This window comes from Sipha flava, unplaced genomic scaffold (genome assembly GCF_003268045.1).
Source record: "Sipha flava isolate LNK unplaced genomic scaffold, YSA_version1 73_pilon_pilon, whole genome shotgun sequence".
NCBI classification, from domain to species: domain Eukaryota; kingdom Metazoa; phylum Arthropoda; class Insecta; order Hemiptera; family Aphididae; genus Sipha; species Sipha flava.
In genome coordinates, this window is record NW_020273613.1 from 182,089 (window position 1) to 207,709 (window position 25,621).

General features: G+C 28.5%; 1 protein-coding gene across 2 annotated transcripts in view; it reads left to right on the forward strand.

The window, feature by feature from the left end:
* Positions 1 to 25,621, forward strand: part of LOC112692418 (sex peptide receptor-like) — a 139,688-nt gene that overhangs the window by 78,498 nt on the left and 35,569 nt on the right. For both annotated transcript variants that reach the window (XM_025567092.1, XM_025567093.1), the window contains exon 3: positions 13,618 to 14,151. In XM_025567092.1, coding sequence (XP_025422877.1) covers positions 13,634 to 14,151 — 518 coding nt within the window. In that variant the 5' untranslated portion in view covers positions 13,618 to 13,633. The remainder of the gene's footprint in view (positions 1 to 13,617; positions 14,152 to 25,621) is intronic.

Consider the following 25,621-nt stretch of genomic DNA (forward strand, 5'->3'; position numbering starts at 1 on the left):
TTTTTTTTTTTGTTAATTTCTTATATTACAATAGTGATAAACTTATCTTAAATTTAGATTAACAGCATTTTTTTTTCTTTTTTTTTTTAGAAGTTAAATTTTTATAGATATTAGTGATTAACTTATCTTAAATTTAGATTAACAGCATTTTTTTTTTTACTTTTCTTTTTTAAAAATTCAATATTTATATTACAATAATGATTAACTTAACTTAAATTTTGATTAAAAAAGTTTTTTTTTTGTTAATTTTTTTTTTTTTTTTAGTTAAATTTTTATATTACAATAGTGATAAACTTATCTTAAATTTAGATTAACAGCATTTTTTTTTCTTTTTTTTTTTAGAAGTTAAATTTTTATAGATATTAGTGATTAACTTATCTTAAATTTAGATTAACAGTATTTTTTTTTGTTTTTTTGGCCTCTTTTCTTTGGAGACGGTCATTGAATATACACCCGATCCACACATATAGTCGTAGCACATATGCGTGTGCACCAAACAAATAAACGAGACGAAATGTTAACATCTAAAGGCTTTTAGACTGGCCCGATTTCCAAACCAATTTTTTACCTCTCGTTTTCACGTCCAAATGCACCATCAAACCTCACACTTCTAGAAAAGACCATAGTTCACTTAACAAAAAAAAGATCAGCTACCGTGCGGCTCCAAAGAAGCAACGAGCTGCTGCTCTTGCTATGTGGTTACCGACGATCGTAGCTCTGCAACATTTCTACACTCGCAATTCGACTGTCTTGTCTTCAGCCACCGTACGGCTCCAAATATAACCTGAGTTTCTACTCTATGCAGTTGGTTACCGACGAATGTGGCCCTGTAGTATAATGAATCTTCTAATCTAACAGTCGAATTGCTAGCTACCACACGAGACTTCCAAGGTCAAAGAGATCGTTCTCTTGCCACGTTAAGGAAGACCGTATGTAGCTCTGTCCCCACCCCCCAAGAAAAAGAACCTCACACTTCAGGACGTAAAAACCTCACAATTCCAAATCAAATCAAACTATCACAGATAAGACCGCAATTCACCAAACATACGAAATGCTACCGTTCGGCTCCAAATAAGCAATCAGTTGCTTCTCTTGACAGGTGGTTACCGACGGTTGTAGCTCTCTATTATCACAAACCTTGCAATTTGAATATTGAATTGCTAACTACCACACGGGATATAAATTGTCATACATTTTTTTTTTTTTTTTTATCATATGTACAACATCGTGTGTAGCTCTTACCCACCCCCCACGAATGAACCTCACCCTTTAAACACAACCAGATTTTCCGCGACTTATGAACACTCACCATTCACATAAATCCACTAACAGGCCAGTCTTTACCGATCGGTACCTTTGCTCAAACTTCTATCACTTCCAAAAAGTACTTTTCTCTCCCTCGTACTTATACACCACCAATTGTAGTCCTACACTCTCCAAAACCTCACACTTCCAGACAAGACCTCTTTTCACAAAACAAAAGAATAGCTACTGTGCGGTATTTACCGACATTCGTAGCTCTGTATCATCCCTAACGTCGCAATTCGACTTCCAAATCTTCAGCTACCGTACGGCTCCAAATATAAATTGAGTTTTTACTCAGTGCAGTTGGTTACCGACGACTGTAGCTCTGGAGAATCAAAAACCTTCAAAAGGTTGTAAATGTCGAATTGCTAGCTACCACACAGGACGTATATGGACAAAGAGGTCGTACTCTTGTCACGTCATGAATACCGTGTGTAGCTCTATCCCCTACCACCGAAAAAAAGAACCTCACACTTCAGAATACAAAAATTGTAACTCTCTAGAACTCAGACCTCGAAAACTCGCTACCAGGTTCTCCTTCATCTTACTCTTTCAAAAAAGTCATTATAAACATTAATTTCTCGTCTCGCGCGTTGGTCCACTGATTTCAAGTGGTACAGTCATATGCTCGATCGGGTATCGTACAAACTATGACTCGAATCCAAACTATAAGGGTTACAATAATTTCAATTTCAATATTTTTTATAACGCCCTACCTTGAAGCTCTTCAAAACTATACTGAAATCGTTCACTTCCTGTCATTGGTATCTGCTACGAGTAGTTCGTAATGTATTGATTGCTCATTTTTATACTTTGGTTTTATTAGGAATTAAAGATTAAATATCTGTCGGCTGTAAAATATAACATTTAATTACTATTTTATAGAATATAATTGATATTGAATAATAAAGTATATATTACTAGTCTTATTTTTCTTCTTCTTCTTCTTCTTCTTCGCCTTTCTCCCAACCATTTTGGGTCGGTCACCCTCGTCTTTTTTTGTCTATCTCTTCCTCTTTTTCCTTCAATATTCACTTTCATAACAACTCTTACTGAATTTGTTTTCTCTTGTCTCATCACACAGTATATATCACTAGAAATAGTTATATTATTGCTATTGTTACGGTATTGTTTTTATTTTCTTTCGAGTCAGTCCTATGATGATATTAAATGGTTTTCGTTTAACACTGTTAAATTATTCTACCTACTTATTAAAATAAATATACATCTAATTGAAATAAAAATTAAATTAGTATTATAATTTAAATTATTGATTATTTAAATAAAAATAAAAATTGAATAAATTATAATTGATTTAGGCTAGATCATAATATTATTTAAATTATAGAAAATATTTATTTGTTTTATTATTGCTAGATTTAAAAATGTAATGATAAAAATAAATAAATTTAAAGTTCGAGTTGAAATTAAAACATTTAAATAATGAAAAAATTAAAAATAGGAATCCTTATGCCTGAACTTTATTTGATGCTTGTGCAATCAAATACATGATTTACTTACTAAAGAACAATAATATAATTAAAATTACAATTTTGAGTGTTAAAAAAATGAAAAATGAATGAGGGGCTTATTAATTAGACTAACTAAAAGAACTAACATTGATTGGTTAATTTAAAATCCAATATACATAACAAATAGTGCTTTAATATTGCTAGCTATGAGTATAATAATGTAATATTTATAATATTTTTAGTTATAGAAACATTAATTTAATTGATTTTGTTATGGATACTTAATAAGTAATACAACTTATAGTTATTATTGAAAGGATGTACAGAATATAGCCTTTATATAGCCGAAATAATTTACATTATGGTAATTTAGAAAAGTTAGTCCTCTAAAGTTTTTGATAAAATAGTGTAATATTTTAATTGAAATGTTTCTTGACCATATCTGCTTAGGAAGTCCAGTACCACCTATGTCTCAATAAACAGTTATTGTGTAGAGTACTTATCACAAGAGTAGATAGTTTTGCTTTAACAGAATAAACATTTATTTTATTTTTTATTTTTATATGAAATTTACAATTTATAATTAATATAATAAGTAAATGTGATATAAAATTAAGTATAATAATCATTGACATTGAAAAATATTATATCCAATTATTTAACGTTAGAATAACCAATAATATATGTATTAAACCTGTATATTATAGTTTATTCTTATGATAGATTATTTAGTATTTGATATATATTAATTGGTGATTATTACATATTAAGCAATAAAAGACTGTTTAAAGACTGCAGAGTTATAATAATGTTGGAGGCCCAAGTAAATGTTACTGAGTACTAGCTGGTTACAAGAGGAAGAAATTTATTATGCTTTATACCATGATGAAATAGTCAAAATGATTCACCAGTATTTAAAATATATTAATTGTATGTTTAGTTGTGTTGGTACCAGTGGCGCATAAAAGTATTTTGAGAGCACTTGCACCTAAAAAAAGTTACCCACCCACCCACCAATTTTTTTTTTCTTAAAAATGTTCGTTTAAATTGTTGTATGTAACTGCAATTAACTCTTAAAATAACTATTAATTTAAGAGATTAAGATTTATTATAATTAATTAACATTAAGATGTCTACACCCAGTGCCTTATAAGTATAATTTTTGTGTTGTAATAATAATGTTATTTGTTTACCATGCTCTACAATGTTTGGTATTCAAGTTGTCCAATTATATACTCACCAACCCACCCATACACTCACCACCGACGAGAGCACATGCAATTGCACCCATAACTAGTTGGTACTGTATAATATTATTTTACTTTTATGATGTAAATTACAGTTTGCGACAAACATAAATAAACACCATATATTAGTTCGAGTAATATTTTTCTGAAGGACATTACTTTTTGTAAAGAAAAGTAGATTGCGTGAGGTTTATACTCGTAAGTTCAATTTATAATAGAGCTCTTAAAACACGTGTCACGGAATTCACGTGTACACGTGAAATACATGTTTATCCAAAATATATATCCATTTTTACAATGGTAAAATTAGTAATTTTATGTTATACACTTGAAGTTTTAATAAAATATTAATAGTACAGTATTAAGTTAAGGATATACGTTTTTATTTTGGATTTTACACGTGACACGTGACACGTGAATTCCGTGAATTCACGTGTATTAAGAGCTCTAATAGATACTATTCGATAACAATACACTTCATGGAAATTTTGTTTTATTCTATTATTAAAATTATTACACAGCAGCACATTAGTATGGAATTATGTAATACTTGTTTTAAATACATAATGGAACTTATATTACTGAATGCTTTGCTTGATACCGTCAACTATAATTATTATTGTTTTAAATAATTTTATGAACTATAAATTATAAAGCCCAAATTTGGGTTTTAAAATCATAATATATTTAAATAATTATGAAATAAAATAAAAAACAAAATTATTAATAAATTAAAATCAATCGCTTTCGACTTGATTCTTAAATAGTGTGATAATATGTAATTTAATTAGAACTATTACATTTTGAGGGTGGTCTTATAGAGTGGGCAAAATGTACGAATATTGTATATTCATATATTCATATTATTCGTATTATATTATATAAGTAATCTATTTTATAGGTTCAATGCAATAAACAATTTTCTATTCTAGAATATTCTACTATTTATTAACTCGCAAAGTTCTTATTTTTTTAAAAATGTGTTGCAATTTATCATTTTTAACTTAATAACCATTTTTATTTATCAGAATTTTTATTTTTAACATTTTAAATTTCTAAAAATAGTATATACGTATATAAGTATATTTATTGGCAAGTTTGTAGGTACTATGTCGCTTATTAATTTATAAACTTTTAAAAGGTGTAATTTTAACTTTCTTTATTGTTTTTTTTTTTTTTTTTGTTTAGAACTTTCAGCAAATACTATTATAGTTCAACAATTAAATTAAATATAGAAACATATATAATAACAATACAGGTAATAATAGTGTACGGCAGTTAACAGTTGTACACCAGAACCGACGATCGAATGGGCTATCACTTATACGCACGGAACGGCGTCCGACAAAGAATCCGATCGTAAAATAATTAAATCGTCGTATTGAAAGAAACCTGAGAAAATGAGAGAAAGAGTGGACTGTATGGTTAGGTTTGGAAGTGATGTGGAAGGAAGGTGGGGCAACCAACTAGAGTAATAAATAATAAATATAACAATTACAAATTATATTAGATGATTGTAAGACAGAAGACAATATATATCATGAACTTATAGACTAAGTGAGTCGACCACATGCGGTCGCCCGTAATAATAATAATTATTAATAATAAAAGAATAACAATAATAAATAAAAAATTGATAAAGGTGTACGACCTGGTAATACCAACGCAAAATTGAAGTTGGATAACGCTATGGTCGATAGCCAACCTGTCGCAATAGTCGGAAGGTTCCTTGCCGCGTATGTAGAGGGCGCCGCTGTCACATGTGAATGAAAAATGTTGATTCGGCACCCGGCGATGAGGTCACAAGGACACAAACCGAAATATGGGAATTCCCAACCGTTCGGATGACGAGATTAATAGCGCACACGACGTCGGTGAACAAAAAACACTCACGGAACGATAATAAAAAAAAACAACTGTGCGACAATGGCTAATACGAGCGCGACGATGGCGATCGGAAACTTCACAATGGCAACGAGAGCACGATACGTAAAAGGTTTCCTGAAGTCTCTCGATGATGAGAACGGAATGGATGAGACGACGACGGTCAAAACCACGTGGTGCGGAGTGCTATGGACGGCGAAATACATAATAAAAAAAAACACTAACGATGGAGTGGCGTACAGTGTACACGACGTCGGCGATTGTCAGTGTTAACGGTGGCGACGCACCGGTACAAAAAATGGCGGATATGCTATTTTGCCTAGATGGCTACGTAAAACACATGAACACAAGCACACGACGGTGATGATGAACGTGCAGACGACCAACGACAGACCAGTCCTGGGAGCGGGCAGCAGGCTAGCCATCGGAAAACAGCACAACTAACTACCCCCTTTCAAGAGGTCGATCATGTTATCGACCAAGTTTGCAGGAGGCCAATATGCCGCGATCCTCGCACGACATTTGTCCCCAACAAATAGAGTGTAGATGGTAATATAAAATAATTAATTAATATTAAAATAATAATCATAATAATAAACATGAATAGATACATACAGATACATATAGAATTTGGTATAAGTATCGAAATAGCAATATACGATTAGGTGATCCCGTAAATTATAATGTTAGGGTAAAATAATATAAAATAAGTTACGTTAAATGATAACAGTATTAGATAATTTATTTATGAATTTGTTTGCTTATTAGATATGGAAATGATAAAAGAGTTAATAATAGAAGTTAAATCAGAGAGAAATTTCGTTAAAATGTATTCTAAATTAGAATTATGTAGGATGGTGTTGGGTTGGGTACTAGAGGTTGCAGAAGCATAGGAAGGAATCGAATTGATAGGAATATCAGGAAGGTGCTCGGAGGTTTTGTTATTGGAATAAGGGAAGTTGTTGTGAGATAATGAGGGTTTAGTTTTTTGACGTTTTTTGATGATGAATTGATAAACTCGGCATCCTTGGAAGTTGGCCGTGTGTGCCTCGAAACAGAGCACGCATTTAGCTGAAGTATTTCGATATTTTGACCAATCTTCGGTGCGATGGTCTTCGCCACATTTGAGACATTTAGCTTCATGGTGACAGTAATTATCAGTATGTCCATAGCCTTGACAACTATAACAACTATAACATTGTGGTGGACCACGATGAAAATGATGGGGTTTCTCAATTTTGACTATAGTGTTAAGTAGCGAAGTGATATTAAAAATATCATAACGATTTAAATCAACAAAAAATAGTGGCAGCCCGCGTTTATTTTTATTTTTGACATTTATGACTTGTTTCACGAAATGTCCTTCTTCCTACAATGCGTCGGAAATTTCTGTACACAATGTGGAATATTGGAGATTTCTTATTACGACTCTGAATGAACGATAAACGCTAGGTTGATACGTATGAAAACAAGCTCCAGTATCCCTGAGATGGTTTCTAATAGTGTTGTAATTTTGTGCACCCTTGGCGTGTACAATAAGAAATAAGGTGGTTGACTTACAGGTAAAGACGTGTGGGCGGGTTAATCTTATTAGTTCCTTTGTGAAGACGGAGAAATTAGTGATGTTAGAGATGTAAATCGGTAGAGCTGACGGCATTACGTTTTATTTATTGAGGATTATTATATTAGGCTGGTTGTCTTGATTTGCAGGAGCTAGTTTCTTGTTGGGAGCTGACAAACTAGTGGATGTATTGAATACACTGTCATTGGGATCATCGGAATCCAAGACGGCAAATCGATTAGGTGTAACCAGTGGCAGACACAGGGAGGAATTTTGGGGGTTTAACCCCCCGCTCCCTACAATAAAAAAAAAGAAAAAAATATGTCTTATTATATTATAATTTGTTTAATTTGTTAATTAAAAAAAGTATTAAACGATTTTCTTTTATAAGTTATATTTTAATATAAAAGAATCTCGATTATGGACGAAATAATATGTTTTATATTATTATTATTTAAATTTTTTTCTGCGTCCCTGGGTGTAACGAATATTTTTTATTTTTTATTTACATCAACTTTTGGTAAATTTGACGACTTAGATAAATTACGTTTGTTAGAATAAGGCGTATGATGCGGACCGCCATCGATGTTATCTATTGTGTCTACCATATTAGAGAGATAATTAAATCATATTGAACATGAAAACACGATAACGGAGCTCATAAGGCAAAATACGTGCGTGTATGTTGAGCGTTATAGCAGAACTGAATTGTTTTACTTATTAAACGTAACTATATTTTCAAATAGTCACAAATATAATATTTATTCCGTAAAATTAAAAAGTTCAAAAATAGTTTCATTTTAAATACTAAAAATATATATTAAATATTAAAATATAATTTTCTAATCACGTTTGCCAGTAGAGCACGAGAGAAAATTAGGTTCGTGGTTTCCACAAAGTATAAAATAAGCTCGTCAATTTCTGTCAAATTTTTGTTTTATCTCTGTGGAAATCATGAACCTAATTTTCTCTCGTGTTTCCGTAAATCTTAAAAAGTACCCGCAGTAAAATTGCAGAACAAAAATTGTGATACTATAGCAAGCGTATTACTATGCGCAGGAAACGAGTTGCATGCAAAAAAAAAAAATTAACCCAATACCAATAGCTAAAGATCTCAAAACGTTGTTATTACAGCATCTCATATACTTTTAAGTGGTTCATAAAACGCGTAGGTATGGAGTGCACACTAATTTTACTCTCGGCTCCTCGTTCCTACATTGAATGAGAATCACGTACCTATACCAATAACGCCTTTTTATAATTGTATTATTTAAAGAGGTACATATTGCATTTAGCTGCGGTTGTTTTAGCATAACATAAAAATTGCGTATCGAAATGGTCACGGGGGAGCTATACTTTTTTTGGTATAACTTACTTGATAATTTCCATTTATAAATTACACAATAATATATGAATAGTGATATCGACGGAGGTGGTGTTAATAATATCTGTCAAAAAGAACAAAATTATTATACTATACAAGTTTGTATTAAAAATAGTTGTGGAAGAAAAATATTTTTATTTATGGAGTTGTAAGTTGTTTAATTTTAATATACGTTTAAATTAATATAAAATAAACCCGAAATTATTGCACTGTAGATATTATTCAAATCGTGAAATATCGGTAGGTTAATATTTTTTGTTTTTTTTGGATGACTTTTGACGCCTTCCGCAGGAATTAATATATATTTATTTCATTTATACCGCATGTAATAGTAAATCCACTTGGTTAAGTTATTGAACAAAAAAAAAAAAATGAGTCGTAGTGATATATTTATATATTTTTCCAAGAAATGAAATTACTCGTATATAATAACGTCGTATACATTTAACGTTATCGGAAATAGAATTTAAAATAAGTAAAAACACATTGATATGCTTTCCGAAATTTAAATCTTAAGCCGAGTCGTTTACAAATATGAAATATATTATTATTATCCCAGCAGATGCTGATTAACGTTTAACCTGGTGAGGGATTACCTCGAATTCACTAAAATATACTATCCTAAATAATGTAACCCGAAAACCATTATTTATTTTTTCATCCGCGTTTATTATATTATTATAAATACAAATTTTTGAAGACTTCTGCAACGTATTTGAGTTTTAACACGTCAAACAGAATGAAAAATCATACTTGAAGAAAAATTGAAAAATGGGTTCCGCACTTTATATTATAATGTTATAATATTCACGTGTTCTCTCAAAAACTAAACGTATTCATTTATTGTCATAATTGTCACAAAATGAACATTTAAATTTCATTGTTTTATCGATTTTTGAAAAATAATTGTCTTTAGTTCTACAAAATAAATACGAGTATTAAAACGATATTTATCGCTTTTACGTGTACATAACTTCTATAATTAGGCTTGCCATTTGTCCCCGTTTTAAAGGCATGTACCAGTATTTCATAATCCAATTTATTCCGGTTAATAGAAGCTGAAAAAATATAATTTATTATATTATTTAATAATAAAACATATAACAATATTGTACATTATATCATTATATTATGATTATCTAATCAGCATGGTTATGTACAATAATAACGTATTTTTGTATCCATATGAACGTTACATCAAAAAAATAAAAAAAGGAGGTCATTCAATATGATTTCCCGGTTTAGGGATTTCAAAATCTAGCCAACCTATTTATAATCATTATATTTCAATGTATTTATTACTTACTCGTGGAGTCAACTATTAATGGTTGAAGTAAGGATTGGGAACCGTACAAAAAATAACCGGTTTTGGAGCAGGAACCTCATCGAAACCCTAATTTAAATTAATTTTGAAAATCAGAACCTCCCTGAAACCTTTATTAGAATTTATTTCAAATCCGGAACCCATAATTTTTTGTAAAGGATTTTTTACGGTTAGTTTCGGTTTTTTTATAATTTCATTAATTTTCTATATTTTCATTTATTTATATATCTCATTAGCAGGACTAGAATTTGTATGCAATAAAATATTATAAAATAAATATTTTAATTTTTATAAGATACAAACAAAAATAAAGTTACGAAAAGAAATATTTTTTATTGAAATACATTAGTGATTGGCTTATTGTTTTGATTTAATATAATTGAGATTAGAAATTAAAAATTATTTATTTATATTTCGCATGCTTATTTATTAATTATTATTTTAATAATAAAATGTATAATTCAATATTGGAAATACGTATGTTACATTCTACGACCTCGTATTTTTTTAAACTATCGAATATAAATTATCACTTGCTGTAGTTGGCGCATATTTAAATAAAGGAATTTGCCCTGGTGTTGAATTATTACTGAAATTGTCCTCGTTTGATTCGCCATTTAATACTTTATTCAATAATAGTAGAGTTTTAAATCCTTTAGGATTGTGTGTAATACACTAATAACCAACAAATTATATCTTATTTTGGATTTTATATTGATAAATAGATATTTATATTAATTGTGTTTTTCTCCGTCGAACTATTTAATCTTTTATCGCATATTATTATAATATTATTGCATCATAGGATTATATTCATAAAAATAAAATTGATATGAGAAGAAAAAACCAAATTATAAAAATTCATCAGTTTAATTATTTTGGGCTCAAATACAATAATTACGATCATACTAAATATGCAAAAATACGCATAAAGCTCAATATATGCAAAAACATGCAAAAATTATGTAAATTTATTTCAAATTACAATTTAAAATACAAGATGATAAAATAATTAAAGAATTGACTTTTATTTTTCTGAACCAACTAAAGAGATATTAGCATTAACCAAATTTAATCGTTTTATAATTAAGGTTATAGTTTTTAATTTTTTTTAAATAAATGTTCCGGTACCCTAAAATGTATAAGGTAAACCGGTTCCTGAACCGGTTTACTTTGGCTTCGACGATGATCATTGATCATCATTGATCAGTAATATAGTTACTGTTTCCGTGAAATTATTTTCAAAAAATAACTACCGACTTCTCCAAATTGTGTTGCGTGGCATTAGTTCAACTGTTGTGGTGTTGAATAGAGTGGAGGATGTTTTAAATAATAACTCTACTTTAAATTTAATAACTGTTTATCATAAAATATTTTTAGTTCAAGTATTACTCGTGAAATAATTCTAAGAACAAAAACTTAATTTATTATGTAAACTGGCGTGAAGGTGTTAGCTACGAACGGGTTGAAATATATCTGAATATTAATTTACTCGAAAACACCTTATATACCCCGTTCTTGTATGATACTGTGGTATTTTTGAGAGGTGAACACGCTTTGATGTTATGTTCCATTCCATACTCCAACATAAATATATTAAAAACATATTATATTTTATATTATACATTTTATATTTAATACCCCGGTTCGCTAAAATACTAGCGTTTCTAGATTGATTACCTATTGTATACTTAAATGGTTGATCTCGTGTCTTCTGCAAATCACATAACGAACCTTACCCATGCATCATCGGGTGATTTATATTTGTGTAATATTTGGCTAGAAACAGTAGACGCTGATAACCTTTTGTATTCAATCAACTAGGGACATATGCCCCAAGAGTTTGTCTTGTCTAGGGATTTACGGAGCTTATAAAATATAATATGCACATACCATCGTAAATGTGGAGACTATGTACAAATGGGATAAAATCAACTCCAAATGTAAATGCGGAGCTGATAAACAATCAATCACATATTCGCTTTAATGTAATTTTTAATGTAATTTCCGTTACGTTCACATCAAGGTGAGACAATAATTGTGAATTATTGACAGCATTGTCGTGAAATGACATACGCTAAATAAATAACAAAATAAAATAACAATAAAAAAACTTCGTATTTAAATTGAACATGGTCCAAAAAAAAGAAAAAAAGATATTATTAATAAAATTTTATTTTTTGGCTGACTGAAATGCATCATAGCTGAGTTATACATATAGAATGATACTATTCAGTAGCGTAATTGAAAAAAATATAACCACGTCTACGAAGTACAAGTAAACAATAATTTGAACTTTTGTTTTTTATACTTCTTAAAAACACTGAAGTTATCAGTTGGTAATTTGAGTTGGAGTACTGTTTTCAAAAATCCATTATATTTTCAAATTATATTAGAGGAGGGAGAGATACGAGACCAAACCAAGTAACTATGCAAATAGATAATTCCTTCAGCAGGACAAGATTCGGACGAACGAGATAATATTGTCACAGTTGTGGTTAGGAATGTTATTGGAAAATTGTATATCATGGTGGTTAATTAAAATTATCAAAACTATTGTTTTAGCATATTACAGTAAGGACGAATTATATAATAGTAAAATATACATAAAAATAAAAATACAGGGTTTGCCATAATAAACGGATATATTTGGATCAGCAGCTCTTACTCGTTATTGGACTAATGACCAATAGTGAAACGCAGTTTCAGTGACATCATGGTACTCATAACTTCTGTATAGCAGACATTTTTAATTTCTCACAGATGCTTTCCCATAAACATGGCTATTTATGTTATGTCCCATACGTCATGAACTGCTTTCATTAAAAAACTTGTAAACTAAACAAAAATGCAATGCAAAATATATTTAGTTTTTATTCATTTGAACTAGTCATATATTTTATTAACATATTGTAGATACTACCGAGGAAATACAAGGGACTATTTCAGAATAAACGACTAATTGTTTAGTCATATGATACTATTTTTACTCGCAACTGATAAAATACCACACTAGTTTGTCAACAAGTTAAAACAATTCTATTTTACTCGCAAACTAGTTGCTATTAAAATAGTTTACCCGTTTACTAGCACCATACTTTTTTTTTACTAGCAAACAATGAACTAGCTTACTAGATCCATTGATTATATAATATATAGTCTATTCTATAATCAATGATCCTAGTAAACCAGCACTGTGCAAACCATGTTTTACCACGTATAGTTATTTTGTCTGCGCGTATAGATTGTATTTATATTACAAACAAAGTAAGAAAGAAAAAAATTCAAAAGAATTTGTTTAGTTTTTTTTTTCGCTCATCCATCCGCGTTTCTGGCGCATCTGTGATTTTCAATAATAAACGTGCTGGGAAAAGTAATGATATTCAATGGCATTTTTGTTTGTTTGTTTTTTTTTCCTCCATCCGTCCGCCGGTTCCTAGTATGTAATCGTGCACCATGTGCTCGGACGTGTCCTTCAGGCTGAAGGTGAACTACAGCACGCTGATGGCGCACCTGAACCTGACCCAAGACGAGCTGCAGAACCTGCTGAACATCACATGGTTCGGCGGAGACGACAACGACCGGTCCGACCCGCTGTCCACGAGCTGCTACTGCAGCGGCAGCGTGAAGAGCTATTCACTGTGGTTCCGCGCCGTCCACGGCTACGTCAGCCTGTTCCTGTGCGTGTTTGGCGCGCTGGCCAACGCGCTCAACATCGCCGTGCTAACGCGCAAGGATCTGGCCACGTCGCCCATCAATCGCATACTGTGCGGCCTGGCCGTGGCCGACCTGGTGCTCATGGTCGAGTACATGCCGTTCACGTGCTACATGTACCTGTCCACGGCCAAGAAGGAGGAGTTCTCGCACGTGGGCGCCGTGTACGTGCTGTTTCACACGTATGTGTCCCAGGTGCTGCACACCACGTCCATAGCACTCACGCTCGTTCTGGCCATGTGGAGATACGTCGTGGTCAAGTAAGCGCACCGCTTTTACTCGTTATTTACACGAGAATCGTATACCGTCCGGTGATCAGAATAATATTCCACGTGTCCGCGAACGCGTTCCGAAAAACGTCAAATGGTTTACGTTTGATTTTGAAAAGTTGCCCCTAAAATGGCGTATTAGAATTTAAATATCGTAAATGATTTTAGATATTACTGTTTCGTGAGATTTCACAACACTGCAGTAAATTGTTCTTGTTTTTGCACATTCATAGCGAGAAAACAGTTGAAGAAATTCTAATCACCTACGGTATATGGAACGCGAATGTCGTTCATTTTGCATGTAGCACATTAGAAAAATGACGAAAATTTGACGGAAGCCTGGGTGAATGACCAGGAAAAATTTCCCTCAGTTAGCGGGATGAAAAAAAAGAAAAATTGTTGAAGCGAAATAATTTCTTAGCTAATACTAGGGGAGTTTTCTTTTCTAATTTACAACCAAGGCTTCTGAAAGATAACCTAACCTATCAACGAATATATATATAATGTAAGTAAAATTTGTAAACATTTATTTATTCAATTTCTATTACATCAAGATACCTTTTCGGTAAATGTTACGAGAAATATAAGGTTTAAATAATATATGCGTATACGCTTACGTCTACGGAATCGTTAAAGATTTCCTTTTTATTATAGCCCGATGGGCATTACCAATCGATCGGTACAGTATATAACTATACTTTAGTTCCCATATTGTTCTATTTCATTGACAATGTTGTAAACTAAATAGGAAATATTAAATTTATTTGTTTGAACTTGTTGATTGTATACTCAGAATGTTATATCTTGAAGTATGAAAAAAAAAGTAATAATCCTATAAAATCGGTATTATTTTAATAAAATAAATATAAAAAAAGTAATATTAAATTTATTAGCTTTCATGAATCTAGAACAGAATAAGTAAATTTTTTCAACACGTAAATATTTTGTCTTGCAGTATTAGATTTTGATAAGAAATTTCTATTACTGTAGTTATTTTTAAAGTTTAATTTTACTTTTCTCAGACATTAGCGTATATATTTTAGATTCAGAGTGAAATGAAGATTAGTTTTAGTATAATATGCTTTTTTGTGTGTCTTTGTACACGATTTTGATCTGAAGAGTTGCTTCAACCATCACTAATCAAGAAGTGAAAAATAGGAAATTAATTTTAATTAGTATACAGGATAAAAGAGATTAATTTCACGAATTATCCAATAGTTGTCTCAATAATTGTAAAAAAACTAATAAAAAATTTATAAAAAAAAACGAAAAAATTTGAAATGTTCATCGAATGTTTTTATCACGGTTTGATTTTAAAATTATACTTTTGAGATACGAGTATTTATAAAAAATGTATATTTCCATGATTATTCAACTTTTTATCGAAAATAACAAAACAACAATTGTGGAAGAAAATAACATGAAATCATGAGAATTTAACTCAAAATTTCTTATCTATGTATATAAACCCTGAATAAATATAGCAATTTAGGGAACACTGAATTTATTGACTGGGTTACATTGGAATAAATCAGACTTTTTTTTTTTTTTTGAAGTTAGTGGTATATAAATACACATTTATAGATTAATTTCAAAACTTTCATTATTTCGGTTTGCAAATGGACAGTACAATATGTGTTTTTTAAATAGCAACACCTATATTGAATACTATACCTATTCATGTTGTCCATTTTTTTTAAATCATTTTGATGTATCAACAATGGTTCTAAACTCAAAATTGACTGAATAAGAGTTATTTCAATTTTAAAAAATAATACATTTTTACGATTCATTGAAATGCATAAAACCATTTATAATTATTTATTAATAATTCCTTTTTGAATATTTTTAGCTATTTCTTTTTATACTTGTAATGAACAAGATTAACATAACATGGGTATAAATTAATTTATTAAAAATCGATTACAACAGATTAATCGAAAATCGTGGATTTAATTGGATGTAAATGAAAACTTGAAGATCCACAACTTCATTAATATTATTTACTCTAGGTTTTTAGTTACAAACTACTTTTACAGAAATGCTCGATGGTTAATTAATCATTTTTATTTTTAATAAAAAGTGCTGGAAGGTATTGACTTGGGTATTTTAAGCATACATTTCTGCTGACTGAAGAATAATTTTTATTTCATCTACCATTAGTTAAAAGTAATTTGACTCTTTCTTGGTTGCTCATTTTCATTTAACATAACTAACTGTGTTTGGACAACTAGACTAAAAAGATCCACTTAATCCAAATTTTTAATTATAAATTTAATAATCAAAATTAAATAATCTGAATAATTATGCCAATTAAAATTACCTTATTACTTAAGCCCTCGATAATTTTATGTTTTTTAAATAAATGATGAAAACGATTTTTAATAAATAATTTTGTACCCAAATTATGCTAATATTATTAATAATACGTATATAAAAAATAACTCAAACTATACGAAAATGAACCAATATAAATAATTATAAATAGTTGTATGCATTTTAATGAATCATGAATAAATATTATTTTTTTTAAATTGAAATGGCTTTCTCGTATTCAATAAATTTTGAATTTAGAACCATAGTTGATACATCAAAGCTATTAAAAAAAAATAGATCTACCCGAATATAATGTTTAAAATAGATGTTGCTATTTTAAAAACATAAAGTGTACTGCACATGCACATACTTAAATGATAATATTTTGAAATGTTTATAAATGTATATTTATAGTTTATAAGAAAAAAAAACGATTTTTTTTTCATTGTAATTCGGTCGAGTAATTCAATTTCTTCTAAATTGATATACATACACATGGTGTATATTATTGATTAAAGAAAAAAATTATAAGTGTTTGAATATTTGATTTTCACAAAACGATAACATAAAACAACTAAATTTTTATAGTAAAAAATTTACAACATTTTTAGCTTTTATTCTTAAAGCTTGGAAATTAGTAAGAAGATTTTTAAAATATGTTCTTTGTAGTCAAAAACAAACAATAATTATTGAGAAGCCATACAAATTATTTAAACGTTACAAAATAAAGTTTTGACGAAATCGGATATTTCAATAAATTTCCATTGAACGATGTTAGTTATGTAAAATGTATGTAAAGTTATGTTAAATAGATTCAAAATTATATTCTATAACTAAATGTGTTATACTAAAACATAGTTTTAAAAAGTTTTAATGAAATTTATACTATTTATAAGCACTTTTTTTTTCTTTTTAATTTGCCTTTGTCGTAAATATTACAAAAATATAGACACTTAAAATGTTTGATAATTCTAAATTTTAAATTTTCTTGTTTTTTGTTGCAATACCAATGATTATTTTTTTTTAATTATGTTCGAACAATGAAAAATATCATTCAATTTATCTTTTATATGAATATTCGTAAAACTTTGTATATACTGTAATGACCAATTTTTCAATACACATTTTAATTTAGAATACGTTACAGTTGTACAATTGTATAATGACATTGGATATTTGAAAACGTTATGTCACTTAAAAAAAAATTTAATTTTATTTATATAAAATAAAACCAAACGAGAACCTATAACAATGTTATAAAACAGGGGGTTTTTTTTTTTAATTTCTTTAAAGGGCAGTAAAATTGTATCAATAATGAAGTATAGTCCTTTTGTAATTTCTTAGTTAGTAATTAGTAAAAAAAAAAAACTTTTTTTTCAAATAAAATAAAAAATAATACAAAATGGCAAAGAAGTGTATATAAGAACACGACCTAACCTTTGGATATCATTTTAGAGTCAAAATTGAGTTACACATAAATCCGTTTTTAAATTGAATTATTTTTTAATGCCATAAAGTTAAAAATAATACTCATACAATCATATTTAATTTTGGTTTTATGCCAAGATGATCATTGTAAGTTAAGAACTAATCAGTTATCTTGGAATTCTTACTAATGGAAAGATTATGGTAACTTATCTCTCCAAAATGACATTTTTTTTAAACTGAAATAGTTAAACATAATATAATTATTGATTTACAAAATATAGTCTATGTAATGAAAATGTATTACTCAAAATATTTTGCGTTTCAAATTTAACACCCGCATAAAGATACTATATATACAGTGGTAAAATCTTTAATTTTCATTGGAAATATCATTAATAATTCCAACTTCGTTGCATTGAAAACCCTTTAAATAGTAAATTATTTGTTTCCCAACAATCTTATCTCAAATCAATTTTTTTGTTATGTGAAATAGCCGAAGAAGATAAGAAAAATCCACAATTAATTTCATATTTCTTTATTTGATAATATAATAATTATGATGCGTTCTACATTATACGATTTGCATTTTTAATGATTCGCGATAGTTTACCCAATTACTTTGATATTGTAATAAAATGAACGTAAAATACATTATATTTTAAAATTATTACCTGGAAGACTCATATAATGTATTTGTTTTACCATTAATGTAATATATTTTGTGTCCCCTTTGAACCATCCAAAACACAGTTTTTACATTTCGATAGTCAATTAATCCAATAAAATAACTTTTAGGACTCTGATAGTGGTTATTTTTACTACCGTTGTTGACATGTTATTGTTATGTCTTATTGTTATTGATAAATAAACGATGTGAACAAGAAGACAGTAATGGGAATCCATATTTCCCTCACTGTCCACGATTCAAACGGGGAAATAAAGAAAAAAAAGTACTCTGATACTGGGAGAAAGAAACGTAGGTATGCATTTTTGTATGAATTCGTCGATTGAGCCCTGTACATTTTAAATTAAGAAACATTTTAGTGTTTCAATGTTTTAATCGCCACTAATTACAGGTGTTATACGTAATATATGTATAACTAACAAATCATAAAAAACATAAAAAATACTTAATATGAATATAATTTACTTTTAATTTTATAACACATTATTTTATATTCGTTACGTTTATTTATAAAACCATGTACTATATAATCGTGATGAACAAACTACATCCTTGGTTACATTAATTATGTTATTATTGATATTTATTGAAATAAATTAATAGAGATGTAAATTAAATATGCAATACCTATTGTATTTTAGAGATTAGAATAACATAAAAAAAAAATACTTTCTGGTAAAATCAGAACAGGCCACATGCATTCAAATAATTGACGAACTTGTCAGTTATGTCACAGTACACGCACATACAAAATATAATTAAAATCTCAAACAAATACTACTTGTATATTTCGTTTACATTTTGGAAATATTCATACACAATTAATTAAAAGAAACATAAATAAAAATTTTAGTTTAAAACGCAAAATTATTTATTTCTTTGATCAAAATATGATCTATACGTGTGGTCCTTATACAAATTAAAAGACATTTTTGTTTTTTTAAAATATACGTAGGTACGAACATTTTTTTTCAAAACCATTGAGAACACATAAATATTCTGCGGTATTTTCTATGTTCAATTATCATCTCAAAAAAGTTCATAAAAAAATAAAAAAAATGTATATAGTGTGAGGAACCAATAACTTCTTATCATTACTCATAATATAAAATTGAATATTCATTTCATTATTTTCATTGTTTACCTTTACCACTATTGCAGTCTTATGGAAATTTAATTTTGAACAGATCACTTGATCAAAACTTACTTATCAAGACTTACTTTTTTTTATTACTCTTTTGTTTTTAATCTGAATAAAATTGACCCTCGTATGCAATACAAGATTAATGATGTGTATTTGTTTTGAATATTTAAAATATTCTAAGTTCAATTTCATCTTTTTTTTCTTTCATTTTGGATTATACTCGTATTTGTAAATTTTGTATCACGGTATTTACTTTTCCGAATAATGTTAACAGTTAAAAGCAATTTTGAATTAAATTTCAATTTGAAATCACTATCTTCTAGCCAATGTGCAATGGATGAACGATAATAATAACAATGCGAGTTCAAAATGATTCAAACATCGTGGTTTAGACGTTTAATGTTGTAGAGGAGATAGACATTTAAGAATATAACTAAGTGCGTTTACAAATTATAGATAAACGACGGGTGTCGGTGTAACGTGCACACTGTCTCTTACACAAAAAACCAAGGATAAAACCGAAAACACTGAGCTCTTGTAACGAAAATATAAAAATAAATATATCGTAGGTCCGTTGAGCATGTATACCGTACGGTAGGGAGAGCTTTTCGCATCCGCTCGTCTTTTCAACACGATCTGATCATTCGTCCTCCTTCCTCCCGCGGTCGGGTAAGGTAGTAAGATCGATCGAGTCGTGTTCTTCGTGCTCCGCCGTGACGGTTGGTAAGATGAGTTTGCGTGGTCCACCCATAATGCTAGTAACGCTTCTTCGTATTTGCGATTAATCCGGAACGTGATAGAATAATTTATTGAAATAAATTTAATTTTATTGCTGATTTTAAATGAATATAGATAATGTTTTTTGGAAATAGACGTCAAATTATATTTTTAAAAATAACCGTATACTACATGATTTGAATTCTTAGAAAAAAAATGATATTCTTGACAACAACTATTGCATTTAAATTGATGATACATTAATATACAAATTCATTATAAGTATCACAATAACTTCCCTTATTCCAATAACAAAATCTCCGAGCCCCTCCCTAATATTCCTATCAGTTCAATTCCATCCTATGCTTCCGCAACCTCTAGTACCCAACCCAACACCATCCTACATAATTCTAATTTAGAATCCATTTTAACGAAATTCCTCACTGTTTTAACTTCTATAATTAACTTTTTTCTCATTTCCATAGCTAATTAGCAAACAAATTCATAAATAAATTATCTAATACTGCTGTCGTTTAACGTAACTTATCTTATATTATTTGACTATAACATAATTTACGGGACCACCCTATCATATATTGCTATTAGATACCTATACTTAATTCTATATGTATTATCTATTCATGTATATTATTATTATTATTATTTTAATATTAATTAGTTATTTTATATCAGCATTTACACTATATTATTACCTACATTGTCATTATATCTGTTTTTTTGTATTTAATGTAACTCTCGAACTACAATAGTTTTTATTGAAAGTTCTAAAAATAAAAATAAAATAATTAATAATAAGTATATTCTCATCAAATTTATAATTCATTAAAACCGTGTACTCGTAAACCGTATTCACATATAACATGGTAAATCAACGTTATAAAATAAGATTAGTTAAGGCAGCCATACAGAAATCATACTAGGCGTATTATTTGTGTAATATAATATGTTAATTAATCAAAGTAGTGTTAAAATGAACGATTTATATCATATATTTAGTATCTAAATATTAACAAGCAATTTTAAAGAAATTTCTGAAATTTATAGATTATTTATATATATATTTTAATTATTATGGAAAAAACAAAAAAAAAAAAAAATTAGTAATTTCGATTAATTTGAATTTCGAATAGAAATACAGTTGAATATCTATATACAAAGAGTAACATACAAATCTAATAAATAAAAGTTATAAGTATCAGAATTTCCTATTACACTTTGTGTACATGTCGTGCATATCAATGTATTTTTAACTTTATCCGTGCAATCCGTAATATTCTATATATACAATGAATGTTTTTCTTTTTTTAATTACTAAAAAGTTAAGGATTATGTCAGGATTATAAATATAACCATTATTTTAAGGATTCAGTAGGTATATATCAATTATTTTACAAATAAAACACAACATATACCTCACGATAAAATATTGTATTACACATCAGGTGTAATAAAATATTTAATGCACTTTACCGTGAAAAGTTTTGTTTAAACACAAAATGTGAATTAAAGTTTATTAAAAAAAAACTCCAATAATTCATCAACATGAAATTCTTAACATTTATATAATAGTATGTAAAAAGTACAAGTCACATAACCAACAAAAATTGTGTTAACGGCCGAAAAAAATCATATTATTTTTGTAAACCCAATTGTTTTCTCTCTACTATTGCCGTCTAGAATCTACTAAGACACTAAAACTGTATTACTTTTTGTATTACTGTGTAATGCACATTTTATACTATATGACGTATATTGCAACATCTGCTATATTCGTATCTATCTATACCCATATATATATATAGTACCAAAACAACTCATTCTTACCAAATTATGTAAAAGTTCAAAACATCTTGTATACTAATAAAACTGTACAGATTTGCAAAAATGTAGAAATATGTGTTTTTAGACTTTAAATGAAATTAAAAATCTATTGGTTTCACAAAGATAAAAGTGTTTTTTGTTTTTCGACACGACTTTATTGATGAAAAGAACCAATTGATTTTTAAAATCGTTCAATAATTTCTAAGTATACTTTGAAACATGCTAAAATGCTACAAAAATTCGTAAGTTCTACAAAAAAATCACGTGAAACGTAAATTCATAATATTGCATAAATAATATCTACCCGAAATCCTTCAAATCTGTAATCGCTGGCATCTGCAATGGCCCACCCAACTCTCAAATCACATAACGTTCACGTTAAACGACAGGGTTTTTCACTTCCGAGTTGAGTGCCAACGATTGATTTTCATTTTCTTGAAAAAGTTTTTCACGCAATTCATAGAAAAAGGGCAATGCGAATACGAATGCAGTACGATGATAAAAGGTTAAATTAAAGTACCTTCCAAGCATGTAGGAATTTAAACATGAATTATTTATATATAATGATAGATTACCCTCATCAGATATTTTATTTTTTTTAGCAAGCCATCATCTCATGTTGGTTGAACCTTTTTTTCGGTGGATTATCAGGAACCAAATTGGCCGATCACATCGGTAAATTCTTTACATTCAGTATTCGTATTTCGTACGGTTGATAGGTATATGACAGTCGTTCATCAAATACTTCATGCAACTATACAATAAGGTAATTGATTAAACAATAATAGCACAACAATCAGTGGCGCCGATCCTGCCTTTCAGGGATGGCGGTTGCCACTCTTGTTTGAATAGGTGGGTATCCATGAATTATGGGTTTTTTTTTATATGTTTATAATTTGTATCAGTGGCGTAAAATTATATGGTATTCTGTATTTACAATAAGTTCATAGACATAAGTTCATTAAGGATAACATTAAAGAAGTGATGGTTTCAAAAAAATTTTACCGCCACTCTTCTCAAAACATAATTCTGCGTTATTGATAACGATCTATATTACGTGAGAAGATACACTTGAATTAAAGCAGTAATAAAATAATAATAATAATAGTGGAACGTCGTGTTTTTTGTGATAAGCCGTGCAATAAACATCAGTCGATCGAGGTAGGAATTTGTCAATCGTATAATACGACGGACCCCGAACGTCGATCGTAAAATATATACGAACAAGGAACAACTTATTCAATGAATATTTTAGTAAAATACCATGCACATACCTGATCTCATAAATACGTTTTATTATAATGTATTTGTGTATAATATGTGTGTGTGTGTGTGTGTGTGTACATATATATAAATAAATATACAATATATATATAAACATATAAATAAATATATAAATGTATAAAGTTATTGTGTATACATAAAAATTATCATTAAAAACATAAGTTTATAGATCCAAATGCATCAGCAGTATCTGTATTCAACACAAATTTTAACACTACACAGTATAACTATACCTATACATTACGATCTCACTTCGACGCATGATACTACTTTTTCAATTCTTTAAAAATCTGGGCTTGAAATCGATTTCAAATATCGATAAAAATCGTTAAAAATCTTTGAGAAAATCAAAATCGTTAATGATTGTTAATGATTTTCAAAATTTATATTGAAATTGAAAAAAGTTAAAATCGATATTTTATATCAAAATCAAAATCATTTTAATACGACTTTAATTAAAACAATTTTGAATCAAATTAATTTAAAATTCAACAGCTAACAGGTCTATTTATATTTTTAATTTGTAGATATTACCATATTTGGTAATAATATTGATTGTACAAAATAATAAATAACTAGTACCTATTTTGTTTTTTTAGAATATTTACGATAAGGAATCAGCGTTCGATGAGCAATTGTTGTTTTTATACACACGATTAATTCCGTATAATATACTATATATAAACATTTTGCAGTGTATTATGATGGATAAGATATTCATTTATAATACCCCATTGGCTGTCACCCGTGAGTTATACATTTAACCAATAATATAAAATCAAATAAACTAAAATAGTTATTTTGTACTTTTGCAGTTTTTTTAGGTGTCGTCATATTTGTCCCACTTATAATTTAAAACATTGTTCTCATATTTAGTTAAATTATGCCTGAGTCTATGAATAAAAAACTTAATTTTACATTTTAATCATTTCACATAGATGTATCCCTAGTTTACTTAATTTTAGCTTCACTTTCATATTATGTTTTTTTCATTTTTGAAACACTTTAATTATAATTGTAGTTTGTACGAAATGTTTTATAACAAAGGTAATAAAAAAATGGATTTAAATATATACTACCTACATCAATAGCATGTCGCTACAGCCTACAACACTATTATTCTGATGATGTACTAAAATTTGAGAAATTATTATAAGTCATGGATAACATTATGTTGTGAACCCGGAATCGAAAAAAAATAAATACCGATTTCTGAAACCGAAATTGCAAAAAATAAATATCAATTTTTGAAACCAAAATCGAAATTAAAAAAAACTAATATCAATCATCAAAATTAAAATTGAAATTTTTTATTTTGATTTCAAGTCCTGTGAAAAATCTTATACACTTGTTTGACAATTATTACCGGACTAAAATATGTCACTGCCACTTTCATAGTCTTATACGTATATTATTTATAAACAGATACTCTACTCAATTCTGACGTACCTACCTTAGGTGCTTGGACATGACATGTTTTCATTAGCGTTGAAATATCGACATCAATTTCATATATTTTTAGCTGAAAAATCACCAAATAAAGATAAACGGTAAATTAAAAAGTTTGCAATTACACTGAAATTCACGAATAGTGAATAAAGATAACAAAAATAATATATCCATGATTCTAACATTATAAAATTGTAATTTAATAACGGTTTTATTTTTTTCATTAACATTTTATTAAGTAACTTTTTTAATAAGTATAATATTAAAGTTACTTTATAAATGCATAGATAATTGGGCGAATAAATAGAATGTATATTATTTAATATAATACTGGTTGGTGGTTAGGTATTTGTTGATTGATTATTTACCATTACCAGTGTTGGGAAAGATAACCAATATTTTTATCTAGATTAAAAATAAAGATAATGACTAAAGATTTATCTAAGATAAAGATAAAAGATAATATTTCAATTATCTATATATTTAATGCCTTGAGGTTATTATTATTATTATTATTACTATTATTATTATTATTACTATTACTATTACTATTATTATTATTATTATTATTATTATTATTATTATTATTATTATTA